Here is a 22,279-nt window from a genome sequence, read left to right on the forward strand (position 1 = left end):
ACAACAGAGGATGAAGAAACTATAATTAAAAAATAAGATTAATAACCTTTACCAAGTGTTTTAGAACAAAGAAAATCATCACTTTTTGAAATTCAACCTGTTTACATGCTTTTTTTTACAAGTACAAAATTTGAAAATCAAGTAACCAGTTTTCATACAGATAATACCGAAATTGGTAAATATCGGATGTCAGCAAAATCATTTGGAAAAGCTACAAATCAGAAAAAAATATACAAGGAAGTGCATTCAAAAATTAATTGCCTCGCAGTTCTGTTATATATAACCTCCAAATGTGGTATCAGTATACCACAAACGGCGTGTGAACACGTCCTCACAACGGTTGATAATGTTATTCTTTATTTTTCATTTATTTGTGAATTTATTTATTTTTGTCAACATCACATTTAAGTGTTGTTCCAGGTAGGATCTGAATGCACTATCGTCTGAGTAAACGACGTATCAGGGCGGGGCATTCATATGCGTATATGCAGTACGCGGATGAGGCTGGTCGCCATTTTTACTCCATCCCGTCACAGCTCTGTCGGCGGGGCGGAACACCACACATCGACCCATTTGGTTTCTAGGAACCGCCGATTGACTTACCGTCGTTTTTGTTGTCGCAGATTTGTCACTTTCAATAGTTGACGAGTTTACCCAAATCTAAATTCATAATGGACGCGGCACAGCGAGAGGATTTAGTTTATCAGGCAAAACTTGCCGAGCAGGCAGAGCGATATGACGGTAAGCTACGCTTTGAGGGCTGATTCGTACGGGACGTGTTCGCCGCTTGGGTTTTTCTCCTAGCTAGCTAATGTTCTTACTTATTAGCTCAGTGTTAGCCACGGCTAAGTGTGGAGCTAACTTTGCCATCAGCGCTGTCTTTCTGTTCACACTTTATCGCCACAGTATATGGGAAGATGTTGTAAAAATGTAATGTGTCATTCGCACTGTGGGTTTTTTTCAACAAGTGTATTGAGTTTGGAGAAAATTGTACGAATGAGAGTGGCTAACGTTAGCGAAAGGGCTAAAACAAAATGGCGGATCAGTGAAGCGTGAGCTGTCAGGAGTTGCCTCCCCTGCACCATGATACTTTGGTAGCATACCACTGGCTCGGTTAGCTACTACACTAGAAGTAACATGAATTACCTTCCCTGAGGATACATTCTTAATAATTCTGCTTACACTTGCTAACATACTCTTTATTGAGTCGCTAGCAGAAAGTTGGCTCCCGTTACGTCTGCATTGTGTGGGAGGGTAGGCTGTTCATTTAGTAGGGTGTTCCCCTGCTAGCAGGCTGCACAGATCGATTTGCGAAAATGACTCCCTCTTCCTTTCTGTGGTGTGGTTCTCTGCTGTCAGACTGTCATACCATTACAGGCCTGGTAGATGCTGTTTTTAGACTACTGCTTTTGCCACGGCCAGACATTGCCCAGTAACGTTATGTGAATGTGCAATGACTCACTCACGGGATTTGAACGAGTGTATTTACAGAGTGATTTATGACTAACTGACTGAATGGCAACCTTTCTGAAATTGAGTCGAATTATATGTCTTCTGCATGCGTGTCAAGCATTAATCTATTCAAATGTATATTTTAAGAACACCATCCTCTGTCTCAGTCTATTTGGAGGGCAAAATCTCCTTGATTTTTGTGAGCAAATTATAAAGTTTCTGGTGGTGATGCATCTTCATTGCGGTCTATTGAATATTCTGTTAGCTTTGTTGCTAATTATGGCACATAATGAGACATATACTGTATATGTTTGTGTGATAATGGAATCAACACTCTTATTTGGAGATGCCAGGCTTCAAATCCCTCACCAATTTGAGACCTCAAATATAATAGAATTTTATTCTCAGATACAGATGGACAGAAATGTTACATTGTAAATGAATTGTGTGTAAGTGATTAAAGGAGTGTTGCATGTGTCTCTTCCACAGAGATGGTGGTGTTTATGAAGAAGGTTGCAGGCTTGGATGTGGAACTCTCAGTGGAAGAAAGGAACCTATTATCAGTGGCCTACAAGAATGTCATTGGAGCCCGAAGAGCTTCCTGGAGGATAATTAGCAGTATTGAACAGAAGGACGAGAACAAAGTCACAGAACAGAAACAGCAGATGACCACGGAATACAGGCAAACGGTAAAGTGGTCAGCAATATGTCTTCCAAAAACATGTCGGTACATCAGCAGCCCTTGCGTGGATTCACCATGTCTCATTTTACCAAATGCGTTTTTCAGTTCATAACACGTCCAAAAGTGCTAATGCGAAGTCCCAAGCTCTTAATAATACACAAGATGTGCTTCTACAGGACAGACTGCATCTGAGTCATAGTTGGCAAGTTGTGTACTCTGCTCCTTTTATGAAGGGAAATAAGGGTTGGCCATTATTCTTGGGAGAGTCCACAGTGTGTCAAAGATGGGAGAGACTGTTGGACTGCAGTCAGTGACTGAATGGGATTCAGAGATGGGTAATCCAGCCATTGTACCTTTGTTTCAGTGGTCCCTTGATGGACACATTTTTTTCCTCAGCATTACAGCATTGTGTGAGAACCCAGCATGTAAACTTGATCAATAAATATTAAATGTTGCAACTGTTCATTGCACATTATAATATTTGCAGAGGTGAATACATTTCTGTGCTGACCCTCGCAGTCCTGCACATGTGACATTTCCATCGCACATACAATGTGTAACAGATTTAAATTGGCCTGGGTGGGAACTCCCTCCAGTGCTGATTGAATAATTGCCTTTTGTGTTTTGAGACAGGTTGAAGAGGAGCTGAAGACTATCTGTGGTGACATCCTGGATACACTGGAAAAGCACCTAATCCCATCTGCGGATGCGGGAGAGTCTAAGGTCTTCTACAACAAAATGTAAGCGCTCTGGTCTCATTGTAATGTCAGTGTAGTGAGTCTAATCCTTTGACAAAATGTGCTTTAGGTCTTTCTCATTCATTCGACTTGTAAATTGTTTGAATGGGCAGAAGTTAAGAAGTTTTGAAGTCACTGAAGTATTACTGGCTTCATCAAGGCCTCAACAACAGTGTAATCTAATCATACATTGCAGACTCTTATAGTAGTGAATGTCATAAGTATAGCTAATTTTCTTTGTCTTGATTTGCAGGAAGGGTGACTACCACAGGTACCTGGCAGAGTTTGCCACTGGCAACAGCAGAAAGGAGGCAGCAGAGAACAGCCTGGTGGCTTACAAAAGTGCTTCTGACCTTGCCATGACTGAGCTACAACCTACACACCCCATTCGCCTTGGCCTTGCTCTTAACTTCTCCGTCTTCTACTACGAGATCCTCAACTCACCTGATCGTGCATGCAGGTTAGTGTTGTCATGATACATATTCTTTTTTCTTGCCAACTAAGTCTCAGAAATTCTGCCAGAGTAAACTGTTTTTTCTTCATAAACAAGTCTAGAATTAATTTTGTTATTAAAAAAATTATTAATACTTTTTTTTAAAATGCAGTTTTATTTGCTAGTAAGGCAGAAAATCTAACTATATGACAGTGATTTCAGCAGTAAAATGTCCAAAATCGCTGCTGTTAAAGAAACACGTATACCATCTTTTCAGTTTGCTTTTTTAATCTTCCAGTCTCCCAGCACAACTATGTACCATATATATGGTGGTTGTTCAACGACATCCTCTACATGGCGATAGTCTTACTAGTCAACTAGCCAAGTAAACTGATCAGATTTAGGACTGCAGTCAAATTTACTCACTGCTAGTCTTAAAAATGTAACTTTCTGAGATAGTTTCAACAACTCCATGATGTCTTTGATCAGGTTGGCGAAGGCTGCATTTGATGATGCCATCGCAGAACTGGACACACTGAGTGAAGAAAGCTACAAGGATTCCACACTTATCATGCAGTTGTTACGCGACAACCTGACACTATGGACTTCAGATATGCAGGGAGATGGTAAGATGCTACTAATGTTGTTAGTAGACTTATTCATTCATTCCATCTACACTGACAATCAGTGGCTTTACACGTATAGTTGCAGTCAAGCTGTAGTTACAGCTCAGTTAGGACATTGAATTGAACTACTCTCATAGTCCCAGAAATCAATATATTCACCAAAGTATGGTCATCTCTGGAGCAGTAGTTGGCAGTCTACCCCCTCACATGTGGATGCAGTCTGCCTGTTTTTTTCTGGTTACATTTTTGCTTTGTGCACTCAATAAATCCACAAATGGTGGACTTAGATTCAAAGCCTATTTAAGAAAATTCCGCAGCTCCTTTAGCTGAGACAACATAAAGTTCGTCTCCTCATCTGTTTATAAATGTTCCTTTGTTTTTTCCGTTCCTTTTCCAGCCATGATTATACTCCTTTGACCTCCAGGTGTAGCACAGCAGTATTGCTAACGAACAGCCAAAGCCCCCCAGGCCAACCCCTAGATACTTAACTGCATTATGTAGGAATGTTAGTCTGACTTTAACAGGTACGATTTCAGCCAGACTAACTTGTTTACTTTCATTTTAAATGTCACGTTTTAGTCAAACTACTACAATTATCTAACATCATGTGAACATTCTGTATGTATCTGTTTGTCTCTGAAGAACCTGTTTGCAAGACGAGATGTCAATATACTGAAATAACACTGCTCATTTGCCTCATCTTACCCAAGTAACAAGTTTGACTTTACCTTTATTGTATGTTAACTTTAACATGTTTCTACTGTCAGCAGTCTAGTGGATGTTCTGTAGAACCAGTCAGTTAGTACAATGCCTCAATCCTGATTTACAGGTTGGTGTGGTACTGGCCTGTCAATCAAGGTAGCCATGCCCTAAAGCATTCCATGATGCAGTTTGTTTGCCTCTGAAAAGGGACCTTTACAAAATAAAACAATGCTGTTTTGAAAAAATTATTAAAACTGTAAAGTGGGGCTATAAAGGTAGACAAATGTAGCAGGGACAGTAGAGTGTATATGGTCGGTATAGGTGTTAAACAAATAAGCAAACAGAGGACTGAAGCTGTATCCGCAGAAGAAGTTAATAAGTACGGGTCATGATTTTTGAATATTCATAGAATGTATATATAAAAAAAGGGATTATGAGACTATTTGTGACTTCTCTTGATGTCTTCTTGTTAGTTTTGCCAGCACATGAGATGTCAGGAGCTGAAGGGGCAGCATGGCTGCACTCAGCTGTGGTGTTTGTTTACTAGCAAATTGATGTGTCTTACAGGGGGACAAGATGAGGCATGAGTCTGTCTTTAGAAAAAACTGAAACAGCACTACAAGGCAGCAACATTTAGGATGGAAAGGTGACAGTGATATGAGCTGAAAAACAGACTGGGTAATATATATCACCTCTCTCCTACTGTCTGTGCTCACACCCCATACCGTTACTCTAGTGTGTCTGTCAAATTCACAATAAGGCTGTTCTTAGGTACATATTTTTCCACCTCTGTTGTACGACACTGGAAAGACTTGCATTACAAAAAACAACCGAGTTAATAATGATAATAATTGAATGCATTTGAATGTATTGATGATCATTTGAGCTTTGTGCAAACCGGATTGAAAAAGTGACATCTCTAATCTGTAGCTACTTTAAGGTACTGCTTTGAGTAAGAGAGACAGGGAAACCCCCGGAGTCATTTTGTCATAGATTCATCTACAATCAAAGCTGCCTCTGCTGATGGTTCAGTTCACCTGATGAATAAATGACAAAAGAACAAGAAGGGTGGTGGTATGAACATCTACTGTATATTTGTACAGCAAAGTGTTTACCATAGTTTATGGTTTAGAAATGGCCATTTTGGCTAGTAAGGAAAACACAATGAAAACGGAACCGCCTGGAGCACTGTTCATGAAATCATTTAATGTTCTAACACTCCCCAGGATAGCGGACAGCTTCTCTCCTGGTAAGAGCACGATGTCTGGTCTGGTGTCTGCTTTGATGGTACCCCTGTCCCAGGAATGCAGAGGGAGTGCCTTTTCACCATGCAGCAGCATTTGTATGATATAAGGGATTGTTTCTCATTCAGGCATCCACTACTCCCTCTGGGTCACTAGCTGGTTTGGGGGTTGCCTGTTAGCAATTTGTCTCTTTTAAGAGCAATATGATGGCATTGGCCAGGTGGCAGTGTGAAACACTAGCCTCTGCAGCAGACCTTGCTATTCCTCCCCTTGCAAAGCCTTGAAAGGTTCCCTGTGAATTGCAGTTGTTATAATAATAATTATTATATGACTATCATCCATGGATTGGTCCATCAGTGTCAAGGATTTCACATTTAATTACATTTCTTGGAACAATTGATCCTGGTTGCAGATTTTTGTTTGCAGCAAATTTTTTTTGCTCTTGCCAAGGCCACTGACCTAGTACAGAGAGTTAATACTAACTAGTGTAAGCTGTCTGTAATGAGCCATTAAAGGAAACAAACTCATGGAGGTGAGTATGGTGAACATTTCCTCTAGTGTGAAATCCTCCATCTGAACTTCAAATATTCCACAAGGGGGAGCAGGGGTGGGTCCTGTATTTTTTAAGTGGTGTTTGCTGTCTTTTTGAGTTGGCAGCTTCCCTGTCTCTAGTAAGTGCCCCGAGATGGCAGGGTTTTGGTGCTACAGTATTTCATCTCAATAGTATCTCTGTTATTGAAACAACAGATAAAGGGATGTCCCGATCCATTCCCAAGGATCAGAATCGGGTTGATCCTGGCATTTTTTTATGGGATTGGATCAAATCATGCAGGAAATAAACCTGATTCTTTTGTTTTGTTGTCATGCCGACCAGCTGTCCTTGAATTCTGTGGGAAGTCCATTAATTCACGGTAGAGAAAACCTGCTTCAATTTGTCCCAGGAATGCAGTGATGGCGCCTTACTAGTGCGACTGATTAGTTTGTCACCTATTACAAGCATTTGTGTCTAATGACTATAGTTTGTCTCTCATACAAGGGTCCATCTGGTTTAGAGTTGTTAGCTTGTTGAGGGCAGGTAATTTCTCAGCAACATCAGAGAATTGCTGTGACTGCAGTGCATAACCTGTGCTGTCTATTTTTGCCTAAACAAAGCGGACTTGTATTTTTTAAACGCAATGTTATATGTCCAAGTAGTTATGATTATTGTTGTTCCTATTACGATCTAGTTTTTTTTTCAAGTCAGTGAAATATGGCTTTGCATCCAAGATGTCATTGGTTGAATGAATCGTGTGATACTTGGCTTTCATTCCTCATGACACAAACATACTCTGCAACTGATAACATCAACCCTAAAATTTGAATGTTTGGTTAACCATTTAATGTGGACATCCCTATGGCATGCTTTTCCACTGTCAGGTATATACATTAGATTGGTTTTGATAACTTAAATGTAGGCCTACTTACAGTGTGCACTGTGCAACTGTGTATCAGCATATCAGATGGGTTTTGTCAGGCAGTCAGGACTAAAGAATAGAAATATCCCTAACGTAAAATGTTTTTGATAGTACTGAAAATGATACCTTTTGTATTTGGCTGATGAACATAATGCACTAAAAATATGTTGCAGTATTGAAGGATATCCCAGAATTTCCTTTTCCAAAGTATGCCCATGTATTCCTGTCCATCATCAACAATCTGCAGTGAGACATTGGAGGATACATAGAAGCAACACTAATGGAATGATGGCCATTAATTATATCACCCCTGGCTTTGCATCAGCAGATTCCAATGAGATGCAGTTACTTGAGTACAAACTGGCATACAGTTGCAAATATTTAACCTCTCTGGAGTTTGATTTGCATATGTAAAGAAGGCAGTGATCATTTGAGAAGTCCAAATTCTTGAATTCCTTGTTACTCTTCTCCATCCGTTCCAGCCAGTTGCATTGTTAAAGCAGCTGTGTCGCAGGGCGTCCACCAGCACCCGTATCTCACAGTGACTCATCATCTCTTGTCTTTTTCTCCTCTGTAGAGTCCTAAAGGAAACAAACCTGACTGTTCATTTCCCATGTTAACTGTCCTTTGTAAGTGTTGCTTACCCCAACCTTGCCTTGTGTGTGTCTGCCCTCATTCCCTCCCCACACTAATTCACTCATATTATAATCATTTTGTCCACTGCTTTGTTGCTTGTCCACTCACTTTTTAGGTTGAATACGTCTTTGGGAATCTAACAGAGTGTCATCTTGGATCTTAGATTGTGTAGGTGGTAGAGCTGAGCCCGATATGTCACTTCCCAGTGTGTTTGCTCACGTAGTGCACCAAGAAACAGACACTTGGATAACTGGCAGTTGTTGGCATGTTAGACTGCTTACACATATGAGTGCATTTATTCAAAGTGCTGCTCTGGTTGGGCTACATAAGGTCAATGAAAACCTACACCTAAGTAGAATCTGATTTGATCCAAGGGTCTTGTTGAAGTTGTACCTGCATGTGTGTTTTGTGTAAAAGCTGAATTCACAACACTGTCCACCCCTCTTTCACATTGTCTGTATCTGAAATATTGTACTTGATTGCAATAACCATTTTATGCTTCTGCAAAAATGCAGAGGTTTAGATGGCAGCAAGGAGCTAAATGAGCACGGTTTGAACTCATTTGGAGAGGGTAGTTTACATGACAAAATATATATATAAAGTAGATGAGCGACTGCTTTAGGTGATTTTCACCTGCAGCCTGTGCCACCGTGCATCGAAAAAGATGTTCTTCCTCACTATGTGATGAAAAAAAAAAACCTCTTAGCTGTTAGAAAAATACAAATTCCAATATGTGGAAACAAACTAGGGCGGTACAGTGGTGCAGTGGTTAGCACTGTGGCCTCACAGCAACAAGGTTCAGGGTTCGAGGTTCAAGCCCCGACTCGAGCACGGGATCTTCCTGTGTGTGAGTCTCCATGTTCTCCCTGTTCCTGCGTGGGTTCTCTCTGGTACTCCAGCTTCCTCCCACAGTCCAAAGACATCAAGAGGGGACGAGGCTGATTGATACTCTAAATTGATCGTGGGCGTGGCTGTGAGAGTGAATATTTGTCTGTATACATGTGTTGGCCCTGCTGTTGACTGGCAACCTGTCCAGGATAGACAGATGGAAACAAACTAGATTTTCTCTAGAGTATCATAGTTACGTTTTCAATGTAATTGTGCTATTCTGCTAGCCCAAGTTAAATTATTGTCATCCATTATAAGTCACTTAGCCATTGAAACAGTTTTACAACTGACAATTCTTAACAGTCGTACAAATGGGACAGAAGGATTTGTCAGAATTTGATTGAAAATGGCTTTTCTCAATATCCAAATTCAGGATGTGCAGTATTTGCTGAAGGCCATAAATCTGTAGAAGTACCATTCTAAATGAATTGTTTTTATCCATCCATTTTCTATACTGCTTCTCTGTAAAGGGTCATGAGGAACTAGACTTTCTACTTATGTACGATACCAGTCAATAGTTTGGACACACCTCCTCATTGAATGGTTTTTCTTTATTCTCATGACTATTTACATTGTAGATTCTCACTGAAGGCATCAAAACTATGAATGAACGCATGGAATTATGTAGTAAACAAAAAAGTGTGAAATAACACAAAACAAGTTCTAGATTTTTCAAAATAGCCACCCTTTGCTTTAATTCTTTCTTTGCACACTCTTGGCATTCTCTCAATGAGCTTCATGAGGTCTTCCCCTGAAATGGTTTTCCAGCAGTCTTGAAGGAGTTCCAGAGATGCTGAGCACTTGTTGGCCCTTTTACCTTCACTTTGTGCTCCATCTCATCCTAAACCACCTGGATTGGGTTTATGTCAGGTGACTGTGGAGGCCGGGTCATCTGGCACAGCTCTCCATCTCTCTCCTTGGTTAAATAGTCCTTACACAGCCTGGAGGTGTGTTTGGGGTCGTTGTCCTGTTGAAAAACAAATGATGGTCCAACTAAACACAAACCAATAGTCTTCCTTTCCTGAGGCGGTCCTCATGTGAGCCAGTTTCATCGAAGCGCTTGATGGTTTTTGCGACTGCACTCAGAGGCACATTCAAAGTTTTTGCAATTTTCAGTTCTTTAAGTAATGATGGGCTGTCGTTTCTCTTTACTTAGCTGATTGGTTCTTGCCATATTATGAACTCTTAACAGTTGTCGACCAGGGCTGTCTTCTGTGTCCCAACCTGACTTCTACACAACACAGCTGATGGTCCCAACCCCATTAAGAGGGCAAGAAATTTTACAGATGAACCCCGACAAGGTGAACCTGTGAATTGAAAACCATTTCAAGTGACGACATCATGAAGCTCATTGAGAGAAGACCAAGGGTTTGCAGTGCTGTCGACAAATCAGGGGGGGGCTATTTTGGAGAATCTACCATAAAAAACACATTTACAGCTGTTTAACATTTTTTTCTTTACTACATAATTCCATTTATCTTGCTTCATATATTTGATGTCTTCAGTATGTCTCTACAATGTAGAAAGTAGTAAACATAAAACAAAACATTGAATGAGAAGGTGTGTCCAAACTTTTGACTGGTAGTGTACATTACAGGGTTTTTGAATGAGAACTTGCCAACTGAAGGTAGCAAACAAGTTAGTGATGGACGTGTCTCAAAATGTGTTTTCAGATGAGACATTTTTCAAACCAGAAGTGTAAAAGAGTTCAATATGCCCGCAGTGAATACTGCAAAAAAAAGTAGAAGGCAGGAAAGTGAAGCAGATATCGTTGTAGCAGTCAATCCCAGCATCGAAAGAATGTTTCTCAAACACAACCCTGTCAGGCTGCATACAACACATACTTCTATGAGCTTTAAAACTGGGTGAGCAGTAACAAGTGTGTTTGTCTAACATAGCATCAGGCTACATGAAAGTGGCATAGTTGGAGTGTTGGAATCAAATCAAAACAAGAGTGGAGAAAGTCAAATGAGAACAATCTGTCGGGACAAGTTGATGGTGGTGTCTTAGCCCACAGTTTAATGTAGTTCCCACTAGAATAGTGCAGCAGTAAGCTGGACAAGCTGAACCTCAACACACCTTAATTTTCATGCTTACACTTTTCAATTTCTTGTATGTTTGAGTATTCACCTCCCACTAGTGACACTGTAGTCCACGTGCATGTCACTTAACATGCGGAGAGATGCAGAGTTTGACGCAGCTGCTGTGTCTACGTTGCGGTTGCCAAGCTATGATTAAATGTCAGCTTGGCGTGAAGGGTTTAGCAACCAGTCTGTTCCTTTTCTCCCGAATGTCTGGTCTGCCTGTGTCTCATTGGCCACGAAGGGACAACTTTTTACCAAATCATCACTGACACTGCTTTTCTCTCCACTAGGTGATGAGAAAGTCCAAGACGTGGAGCAGGATCCGAATCAGTGAGACTATGCCACCAACAGCCAACAACTTGAGACCCTCTCCTCACCTCCTCACACTCCTTGTACTCCCCATCCCTCCTTCCCTCCTTTGTCCTCCTCATCCCCCTTCCCTCCAGCTAATTTCCCCTCTCTGTCGGTCACCTTCTTCTTCCCTTTTTCTTCCACCTCTGTAGCTCCAAGACCTAGCAGGGCCCCAGAGTTAACAATTTATTTTTCTCTTTTTTTAATTTTTATATATGCCCTTACATCATTGAAGCAAATACCACTTAATTCAGACAGTAAATACAATGTTAGAAAGATCAAAAGAGTCGCTGGATTTTTCTTTCCCTGGTACAAGCGGTTCTGATATGTTATCTTTGTTTTCATTATTGTATTTTTGTTCGTTTTTTTTTTTGTTTTTTTTTGGCTTTTCCTCAATATTTTTATCATTTGCTGGATGTATTGAGAATTTTTTTAATGTAATTACAGAAATTAACTTTTATTACTGATAATGTTGACTATTAGGTATGGGAGCTATTTTATCTCTGTTTTTAGTGACATGTCATGCAAATCATCCTACCTTCGTATGGGCAATTTGGAAAGTTGAAAGTGCCCTTTTTTGTTAACACAGTTAACTTAGAGGACGTTGGCAAAATTTGCGATATCCAAGTGGGGCAAATAAGTGCTTAACTTTTACACCATAGTGATTCTTTTGTGGTTTGTAGTTGTCTTTGGACTGTACTTTGTGCTGAAATACTGTATCCGTGCACACATGCTGAATCTCTGAAGGTTGAATTATTGTTAGATGGTGGCTGTAATTTTTTGGGGGGGGGTGGGGATTGGGAGTTTTTTCACCTGTGTAAAAGACAAGTCTCAATTTGGCACTGCTCCTTAACAGAGAGCCCCAAAAATCAAGATTGTCAGTGCTTGCATGAGTTAAGGAATATTTTCTTTTCTGCTCCGTTTCCCCTTCTTCGTTCTAAAGCTCCTGTAGGTTCAGAGGGTTTCTTTCTGTGAGGTTTCCTCCATTTATCTTTGGTTTTGCTGCATCATGTGTAACTTGGAGCTGGTTTGTACTACTGGATATCTGACTGGAGCCACAGACAGGGAATCTGTAATGTTCTTACTGAAACACAGCATGGAATTAACATTAAACAATCTAAATTAAAGATTACCACCTGACGTCTTGTTCGTTATCACTTCAGCCAATCACTATTTTTGGACATTGCATTGCTATTCTTGGTGTCCCTCATGTTGGTTCTGTGTTTAGTGGAACTGTGTGTTCAAAGTCATGAATGAATAAATAAAAGTAGGGAACATGGTGCTCTTGTGTCTTGGGGAAGATGTCGTTATGGGTGTGCTCTCCTGACCGTGGAGGCTTTAAACACGGAACAACCTGGGTCAAATGAGGTCTTGCAGATTGCAGATATAGGGGGTCCTTGTGTTAATCCTGGTTTTGTACCCCCCCCCCCCCCCCCCAAAAAAAAAGAAGAAAAAAAAACCCCAGATGAAGCTCAGTGCAGTGTGCTTGTCCGAGAGCAGATGTTGCTTCTGGAGTCAGGACTGGCAGCTGTGAGTGTGATAATAAATTTATATGTTCTATTAATAGTGTTTTAAGACTTCAAACACCCCGTCTCAGTAGAACCTTTGCATTCACTTCTGAGCAGTAGACGGTCTTGACGGTCATACATCTGATCACATGCGGAGTAACTTGCGCCTGTATGGAATGCAAATTTAATTTTTCTATCAGATTAGACACGTTTGCATGCCAAATCCAATCCTGTATGTCAGGTTCCATTTAAAGCTCTCACACTCAGTTCACACTCACTTTCAAGAGGACCCTCAGGCTTCCACCTTTCGCCTCCTGAGATTCAGTTGCCTGTAACCTGTTCTAATGTTACATCACCCGTAATAGCAGCCTGATCTCAGGCCCTCAATGTTGCCAAAAAAGCCTTGGTGGAATTCAACTGCTGTTTGAGATTGTACTTGCTATTGAAACAAATCCTGCAATCAAAGATTTATACATGATCCCCCGCCCCAATAAATCCTAAATATCCCAATACATTTTGTCCAAAAGTATGCAGAGTTCCAAAGTGAGTCTGCAATCATCAATATATTGCATTACAATCATCATATGTTTATTGAAGAAAAATTCACAGCGTTGACATGTTACTTTCTCACAATTGGACAGATCCTTTAACACACATGGAAAATCAATAACTAGTTGAGGCGACTTGCAAAGGGGGATCAATTCATATAAAAATATATATTGCCAGTGTTGCAATACCGATATATTGGCCCAAACCTATTGTACAAATGTTTTGACTATTTTAATCCTAAAAGAAGATTCATTCAAAATCAAATAATCCCATAGGATCAAAGGTTTGTCCTATTTAAAATCTAGTTATATTTTAACTTTTAGGTACAAGTGTTTAATAAAAGGTGAGAGCATGACAGGTGATGGCGAAAAGCAAGGATGCGGCGCTCATATTTATCTGTAACTCAAGGAGATTTGGCCATTTCAGGTTATTATGCTGCAGAAGGGGATTTCAAACTAAGAGACCCTCATTGACCTGTTGGAAGTGTGTTGATGCCCACGTTGCCATGGTACCTTGTGATCTCTAATCCACTGCAGACTTGTAACTTGAAACCTCCAGAGGGCAGCAAGTTCCAGCTAATCTGACTGGCAGCCTATAACTCACCCTCCAATCACAGGGGACAGTGCTGCTGCTGCTAGGAGGGATCACAACCGTGTACACTGGTTATGTTTGAAGACTGTTCTCTCGAGGGTGTGTCCAGGTTGTCTCTACTCCATCTGCAGTCTGATCGGCGTCCTTAGGCTTCCTCTACCTTCCTGTGGAAACAGCGGCGGTGTTCTTGGCATTGTCGGTCCAAGATTACTGCGCACACAGTGAGACCAGAGGAAGAAATGTCATTGAAATATTATGAACTTCCTCTTCTGCTGCAGATACAGCCGTTAAAAATAGACGAGGTTATTTTCAGACAACACTTGTGAGATTTACTGAGCCCTGCTCTGGTCTGGTCTGGGCTGAGCCTGCATGCGAGATCTGGTTACAGGACAGCACCACAAATACACAGCAGCATGAACCTGTGAACTACAGCTCACGCCGTCCTTCCTTTCACTCTTCGAACTACAGCCATGCACTCGTCAGTTCCTAGAGTGGGTCTGTGTCCCCATTTCCTTCTAACAAACCAGGAAAGGTCTTCAGGTAAAACAAGTATGCTGAGAGCTGCCTGTCTTCATTATTTGTGATATGAAATATTGGAACACATCACTGTGTGTACAAAAAGTTCCAAAAATGACTAATAGAAGAACTCTGAAATAGGTTGGAGCAAACACCACCATGGTGAAGAAAGATGACAATGACATTAAAACATCCAAGCATTTTCTCTATACTGCTTATCCATTCATGGTCGTGGGGGGGGGGGGGGGGGGGGGTGGCTTGATTTGTTTTACTTTCACTTTGCAGTGAACAATACTGCTACAAAACTATGTGTCCTTATTTTAGAATAAAGCTGGGCAGATCCACACACACACCTGCTCCAGGGCCATATAGTGTGTGTGTGTGTGTGTGTGTGTGTGTGTGTGTGTGTGTGTGTGTGTGTCAAGGCCACAGATTTCCTGTTGACGCCAGGCTTTTGGGAATGCCTTCAGTCAGGATCAGAGGTTGAAGGATGTGTGCCACTGTCATTTCCCTTCTCTCTATCCCATGTGATGCCCCTCCATATTAAACTACTCACAGAGACACACACACACACAGATCCTGTGCCACAATCACAGACACGTAGAATAAACACATGCAGGGCATTGTTTCTGAGAACTACCAACCCCTGCTTGAATAATATTTGGTGGCGAATTACCCAATAAAGTCACTTTGGGCTGAAAGAAAAATTCAGTCTGCTTATTGCGCAAGTCAAAAACTTTGCCAGTTAAAGCCTTGAGATTTCATTTTTGTCTAACAAATTTCCAAACAACCACATAGTATCAGCTGTAGATTTGAAGCTGCAGATAAACCCAACTAAACTGCAGCAAAGTATTAATTTGAGCTAGCAAACTTGGGGTCCGCCCCTTCATCGATTCCAGACTATTCAGTCTACATTTGGAGCTTTTAGTCCTGCACTTAAGAGAACCTCAGCAAGTAAGCATCACTCGTGGGATTTTTGCTGATAAACTCTGTGGCAAACAAAAGTTCACGAGACTTTTGTTTAGCATGCTAATCTTTGCAAAAGAACACAGTTGAAATTATTCTTTAAATGAGAATGTACACAATACATTAAAAGCACAAAACGAACATGCTTTCAATGAACTACACCGAACACGCCTGACACCGGCCTTCCACTTATGTTATGTTTTTGGCATGATGATGTTTCAAATCCATCCTCTGCACGCCGCCATTTTTAAGTCAGGTACTGACGTATTTTACACAGCAGAATAAAATCTTAAAATATCCAGACCCATTCGATTCAACAAAAACATCCATTGCTTAATAAGTTAGTATCATGAAATGGGGATTTAACTTGTTCCTAGGATTCAGGACTCATTCTTGTACGACTAAATTAGCATGATAACATTTCGTACTTACCACTAAACAAGGTTCAGCTCTGGCAGGGCGGAGGTCCTCTGATTTGCAAGAACACAAATTTAGCCACGGTGATTACAGTTCATCCAGGCAGGGACACAAATATTATAGAATTTTATGTAGTCTGTTCATTTTGTTGAAGCATTTCAGTCTTGAAGTCACTAACCTCAAGAAAACTTTGAACCTTTATTGAGATTCCACAAATATTTTTTGGAAATTGTCCTGCGGATAGTTGAGAATCGATAGATGAAATCATCAAAGTCATTACTGTATCATTTGGAGAAGAAAGGCCAACGTTAAATTTCATTGCAATCAATTTAAGGCTCACAATTTTTCCATCTTGAAAACTGGAGTGGACCCAGGGGCCATCTGTAAAACTGCTAGCATGGCTGGAAACGACAAGTGATAGTATCAAAACACACATTCTTGACATCCTGTTTATTCCCATTATATTCCTTGTTGGATAATAAAATGACATTTTCAGCGAGCAAACACTGAGGCTACGAGGTATCTGGAGTCAGCAGCCGGCACAGTAACGTTGCTCAAGGGCTGTATATTTATCTAACTGAGGGAATCTGTTTATATATTCTGTCACAAAGACAGAAATGTATGGCTGGAGTGTCACATTTTACCCCTTCCTACAGGAAACACCCTTCTATGAATGGTGTGTGTGTGTGTGTGTGTGTGTGTGTGTGTGTGTGTGTGTGTGTGTGTGTGTGTGTGTGTGTGTGTGTGTGTGTCAGTTTGTGTTCAGTGTCAAGGCCCTGGTTAGTCTTGTCCTTGGGGAGAGGAATAGTACTGCTACGAGAGCACAAGTCCCTAATTTGTTTTTAGAAAGCATGTGGTGCTAACGTGTGCCTTTTCCTTGTTTATCCAAAGGGAAGCACAAGTAGGTCCCATCTCAAACAAACATGCATGTACGTCACACACACTCAATCTACTGGGCGGGAATGTGTGAGGCAGGATGCCGGGTCCAGGAGGAAGCCCTATGTGTGTGTGTGTGTGTGTGCATCTGTGTGTCAGTGAGTGAATACAATCTTTAAAATATGTAAGCAGTGTCATTAATTATCCTACAGGAGCCAAGAGGAAACACGATGAACTAGGCGACTCCCTTCACTTCTACTCTTGCATTGGAGATATTCATTGCTTGCAAAACTTCAGACAGAAATTATAGAATACAATCTAAAACATTCTTTCAACACACACACACACACACACACACACACACACACACACATAAACCACTAAGAAAAGAGACACACACACACCCTCTGCTTGTGACATCCATCTTGAGCCAGACTGCGCTACATATCCTCCCTACGATCCTTCAGCCAGAGTGGTAACATCCTCTGGTTAACACAAGGGGAAGCTGGCCTCACTGTGACTCTCTGCTCAGCAACAGGTAACACCCTGACTCTGAATCTCTGCGCTCTAACATTGAAACCAAAACTTTGCCAATTAAGGGCTGAAACAATCAAGCGTTGGTCGTTCTTTCTGTGTCTGTGACTAAATTAGAGGGCTCCTAGAGTCTAGTTCCATGTATTTTTAATGAGAGCAAAGGTCTTGAACAGCTTTTTGCTTTTCAGGCATCTCCTAGGATGGTTTTCTGATCATATCCTCACTCTGCTTGGCCTGAGGATTCAGCAACAGTCCCGAGGAAGAAACTTTTCTCTGGCTAAGTTGGGGAGAAACTGACAAATCAAGGCTTTAAGAAAAGGCGCGGGTAAGGAAAGAAGAGGAAAAATGATGGAACTGAAGATCCAGCTGATCCCGACAGGAGAAATCATCCTCTCTCCGGGGAAAAATGGAGAAAACTACTGCCACAACTGCAAGGTCAGTTCACACACACACACACACACACACACACACACACACACACACACACACACACACACACACACACACACACACACTATGCCTAAGTGTTTGGCCAGATTTTTCCATTCATCCTTCATTCCCTTGAATTTTAATGCAGCTCAGTCCGTATAAACCGATGCTGACACAGCTGAGGTTGCAGGGGTCGTCTCTCAAAGGCAGGATGTTAAGAAACATTGACATATTTGGAGTACTGTAGATTGCTTCAAAGTACACTGTCATGTTATGGCGCTGATCGATCAGAATAGCTGTGCTAAGTAATTGTTCTCATGTCCTGTTTGACACTGAGAAGTGCCCGGAGTTCTAAGAAGCGCATAATTCGACGTGAATAGAGTTGGTTAACAGTTATGTATCACGTTGACATAAACAGGATGAAGTCAAAGTTTGTGCTGCACAAGCAGAAATGTAAAATAGATGTAGCAAAACATTAAACAAGTTGTTCTGTCATAATGGAGATGGACCTGCTTTTGCTTTATGGTTTTTTTTCAGATGAAAGGTGCATGTCCATGCTAACTGGGAAAACGGAACTGCAGTTGGTGCAGTTGAATCTGGTAGCTCATGACTTGTTCTGATCATTAAGAGATGCCATTTTCATGGCATAGCCTGTAAGCTGTAACTAGTTTAGAGGGACATGCCAGCTTTTAGGGGAATATTCTTATTCATTTTCCTTTCCAGAATCAGACAACATATAGCCTTCATTCCTCTTTTCTGCATTAAGGAGTTGACACCAATAGAGACCATCTAACCCTTAGTTAGCATAGCAATGAATTGTAGTGGGTGGGAAGTGTTAGCATACCTCTGATCATCAGTTAGATAAGGTTCAGGATCTTGTTTTGTCCACACGCTTTGAGTTTTGTTTATTCAACATGATTTATAATAATTGAGAAGTTGGATCGGGCGGCACGGTGGTGCAGTGGTCAGCACTGTCGCCTCACAGCAAGAAGGTTCCGGGTTCGAGCCCCAGGTTGAGCAAGGAGTTTTTCTGTGTGGAGTCTCCATGTTCTCCCTGTTCCTGTGTGGGTTCTCTCTGGTACTCCAGCTTCCTCCAACAGTCCAAAGACATCAAGAGGGGACGAGGCTGATTGATACTCTAAATTGACTGCAGGTGTGACTGTGAGTGTGAATGGTTGTCTGTCTCTATGTGTTGGTCCTGTGATGGACTGGCGACCTGTCCAGGGTGAACCCCGCCTCTCGCCCGTAGATGCTGGGATAGGCTGCAGCCCCCCGCGACCCTTACTAGTAAGGAATAAGCAGAAGACGACGATGGATGGATCACAGTGAGGCATAGAGCCTGTTAAATAAACATTGTTATCAGATTGGCACGCAGCCTCGGGTGACTCCCACAGTTAGGCATCTGCATCAGAACAGTGAAAGTCAGATCATTGTGTCCCCATACAAAACAATTATATTTGGTCAGATAATCACATTTACCGTAAACAGAAGTCATCCTCCTCATCCTCCCGTACATGATTAGCAGTAGCAGTTGCTCCTTTGTTCGACAACAATTTTGATGTTCAGAGTTTTGAGGTGCTGCATCACTGTACCCGGTCAGCAAAGTTGTTCCAGATGTGTATCTGATTCTAAAATTACATTGTCTCCTAATTTTGAATTATTTCCTGGTGAATATTAAGCAAAAGTTTTATTTCTATTAATAAAAACGAAGACCATTTTTGAGAAAATTGAATGTGATGACTCTCTTTACCATTCACTGTGCTAAACTTACTCGCAGCCAACCAGTCAACAGTGTCCGTGGGTCTCAGCTCCCTAATGCAGGCACAGATGACGGCTCCATCAAAGAGACATATTTCTTGGTGCGTGAATCTGGAGAGGATGGCAAAACATTTTTCTTTAACGCTGCTTTTATCAGTCAAACTTAGCAAGAACTGTTCATTTAAATTGAAGTGCGATCTAGACAGGTGGGACATGATGCCGCCACTTCATCTCTCGCATACTGTGCACATTTTGGCAACATAACAAGATGGCGGTAGTGTATCTGGCATAATTTGGTCTCTCTCTCTCTCTCTCTCTTTTTTTTTTTTTTACATAAGAAGATAATCTATGCGTCTATGGTCCAAATATGATTCACTCTGGTTTCAAGAAATTCAGATGGTAACAGCCAAAAACTCAAAATGGGTGACCAAACCACGGAGCAATGAGGGATGGCTGCGTCCACCTCTGGTTTACTGATCTCACTACCCTCAGTGCAGCAGACTGTTGTCATTTGCAAACCTGTGACAGAAAACCACAGAAAGAAAAGCAACTTTCTGGTGAACATAGAGCAATATATGGCAAGCCTATCCCAGCTGACATTAGGCGAGAGGCAGGGTACCCGGGACGGGCTGCCAGTCTTTTGCAGTTGCAGGGCCATCAGGAGTATTCAGGGGCTTGGTGTCTTGCTCAAGAGTGAAGTCAGGATTGCGCCAGCAACCCTTTGGTTGCTAAATGGCCTCTCTACCTCCAAGCCACACCACCCCTCCACTCAGACCACCCTCAATTCAGATTCATGTTGACCCCAGTCTCCTGTTAAAGTCCTCTCCTGGATTACTTGAACATCCAACTTAAGCGTCAATAAGTCAAACACAGTTGAGACTGCAAAGTTTGATTTGTGAAAAGAATGGTGGTGCATTTCTCAGACTCCAGATTAAATTCTGTGACGTTTCCTCGGTGATGTTCATTGTAATCTGAAGAGAAATCATAGCACTGACTTGTACGCTTTGCTTTTTTAGATTCAGCGTAGCAGTAAAGACAGCTGATGTCTAACACATATATGATATCTAAGGAATGAAGGGAGTATTTTTTTAAGTCAATCCTCCCATGGTAAGGGGCACCATTTGATAGAATGGGCTGCCAGTGGGCTAGGTTGTATAGGAGGAATGCAAGGAGGTTAATGGAGGCTGCTGTATGCCGGTCAGCGATGATTGGGGAGGTGTGGAATGCACTGAAGCCGGGATGGGAGGAAACGACAAAGAAATTCCAGTACACTGCTTCATTTTTTTTCCCCGTCTTACATTCCTCCCAGGTCAAATCACCCTGAATGTGTGTGTGTGTGTGTGTGTGTGTGTGAGTGTGTGTGTGTGTGTGTGTGTGTGTGTGTGTGTGTGTGTGTGTGAGTGAGGAGTAGCTACTTGAGATATAACCAAGATCCTCCAACTCCTAGAGGTGATTTATTAAAATGGTAACAAGGGAGAAGTGTTAAATGAAAAGGATCTTTCGTTTTGAATTATTTAAACTTTCTACTACATTTCAGATATCCCTGGATCGTTTCCCTTTTTCATTATCATTTAAAAGGAAATGCCAGCTAAATGAAGTCAGGTGGGATTTTATTTGGATATAATAATAATATGTGTGCAGCTACAGCAGGAGAGTGTTTGCTCAGTTATGACTCCGTAGGGGCAGAGTGTACTGGGTAAAGATTCAGGTGTGGTGGCAAGGTATCCTGTTGACATTGTTCACAGGATACAACCTGTGTGTGTGTGTGTGTGGGTGTGTGTGTGTGCGCGTGCACGCATGCATGCGTGCATGTATGTGTCATTATTTACAGTTCATTAGATGCTGAATCGATTACTCCCCCCTCTGGCAATGCTGGCACATTACAGTCCAGCTCTCGTATTGAGCAGCCGAGGTCACCTTCACCTACCAGGATGACACAAATTACAGAAGTCTGCAATAATATGGGATGATGGGCTGCTGTTGACTCAGTTCTCTTCTTTTCTTGATGATGTATCAAAATTTGCTATGACAGACTTGGAGGTCATGAGCCTTGTGTTGTTGTTCGTGTCAAAAAACTAAAAATAAAAAGGAACCTTAAAACACCTTAAAATCTTCCCAGGGCCTCACCAAAAATGTTTAGACCCCTTTAAGGCACCTGCTGTTGATAATCTCTGTTTTACATCTGATCACTTAGAGTGACACAATAAAACTTTATTTTGGATGATTATTTTTACATAAATATGAGGGATATACATGCCTAAATGACATAAATGTGTGACAAGAAGAGAACAAATACAAACTCAATAGAGAAATCAGGATATAGGGTTCAACTACAGCATATCCAAAAAAAAATTCTCTCTCTATTGCAAGCTCCAGGAAATTCATTTTACAATGATATGATATTGCTCATCCATGGACACAAAATGCCATGTTTGGACTAATTCACATCTCATCAAGCCATTTAAGAATACTAAGAGCAATATAAAAACAGACAGAAACAGCTATTCTTACTTTGGCAGTCTAAGGTATATTTAGTATCAAAGCCTCAGCTCTGTAACTGCTCACTATCTTTATAATTTAATATTTAGTCTATTTAATGTTTGTAAATAGTGAGAAATGTTCATCACAATTTCCATAAACCAAAGTTAACATATTCAAAAGATCTGTTTTACTGAATCAAGAGTCCCCAAACTAAAATTATTTAGTTTAATATGATAGAGAATCGCATTTGAGAGCAAACTATTAGTTCGTCTGCAGGAAATTACCTTTAACTTTTAACCGCTAATCCAAAACAGTTAGTTTTTCTAACTGGACAACTATGGAATGAACTGCACAGCTTTACTTGT

At 41.2% G+C, this 22,279-nt stretch overlaps 2 protein-coding genes and 1 long non-coding RNA gene across 3 annotated transcripts in view; 2 read left to right on the top strand and 1 right to left on the bottom strand.

The window, feature by feature from the left end:
* Window positions 1–514: 514 nt before the first annotated feature.
* ywhae1 (tyrosine 3-monooxygenase/tryptophan 5-monooxygenase activation protein, epsilon polypeptide 1) lies at window positions 515–12,567 on the top strand. The gene is made up of 6 exons (XM_086216035.1): window positions 515–741; window positions 1,942–2,141; window positions 2,768–2,874; window positions 3,125–3,331; window positions 3,794–3,930; window positions 11,229–12,567. The coding sequence occupies exons 1-6, from the start codon at window positions 672–674 to the stop codon at window positions 11,270–11,272; spliced, it is 765 nt and encodes a 254-aa protein (XP_086072161.1). The 5' UTR covers window positions 515–671; the 3' UTR covers window positions 11,273–12,567.
* A 1,402-nt stretch (window positions 12,568–13,969) lies between these two features.
* LOC147254416 (uncharacterized) lies at window positions 13,970–16,199 on the bottom strand. The gene is made up of 4 exons (XR_015118041.1): window positions 16,177–16,199; window positions 16,015–16,070; window positions 15,852–15,889; window positions 13,970–14,147 (listed from the first exon to the last, which is right to left on the bottom strand). It is a non-coding gene; the product is annotated as an uncharacterized LOC147254416 (long non-coding RNA).
* A 956-nt stretch (window positions 16,200–17,155) lies between these two features.
* The window catches only part of LOC147254417 (unconventional myosin-Ic-like), a 61,088-nt gene continuing 55,964 nt past the window's right edge, over window positions 17,156–22,279 (top strand). Inside the window, exons 1-2 of the mRNA XM_086216036.1 lie at window positions 17,156–17,250; window positions 17,435–17,681. Coding sequence (XP_086072162.1) covers window positions 17,592–17,681 — 90 coding nt within the window. The 5' untranslated portion in view covers window positions 17,156–17,250; window positions 17,435–17,591. The remainder of the gene's footprint in view (window positions 17,251–17,434; window positions 17,682–22,279) is intronic.

The sequence above is a fragment of the Aulostomus chinensis genome, chromosome 10 (genome assembly GCF_037954235.1).
Source record: "Aulostomus chinensis isolate RoL2024-O1b breed Wild chromosome 10, RoL_Achi_v1.0, whole genome shotgun sequence".
In the NCBI taxonomy this organism is placed as follows: Eukaryota; Metazoa; Chordata; class Actinopteri; order Syngnathiformes; family Aulostomidae; genus Aulostomus; species Aulostomus chinensis.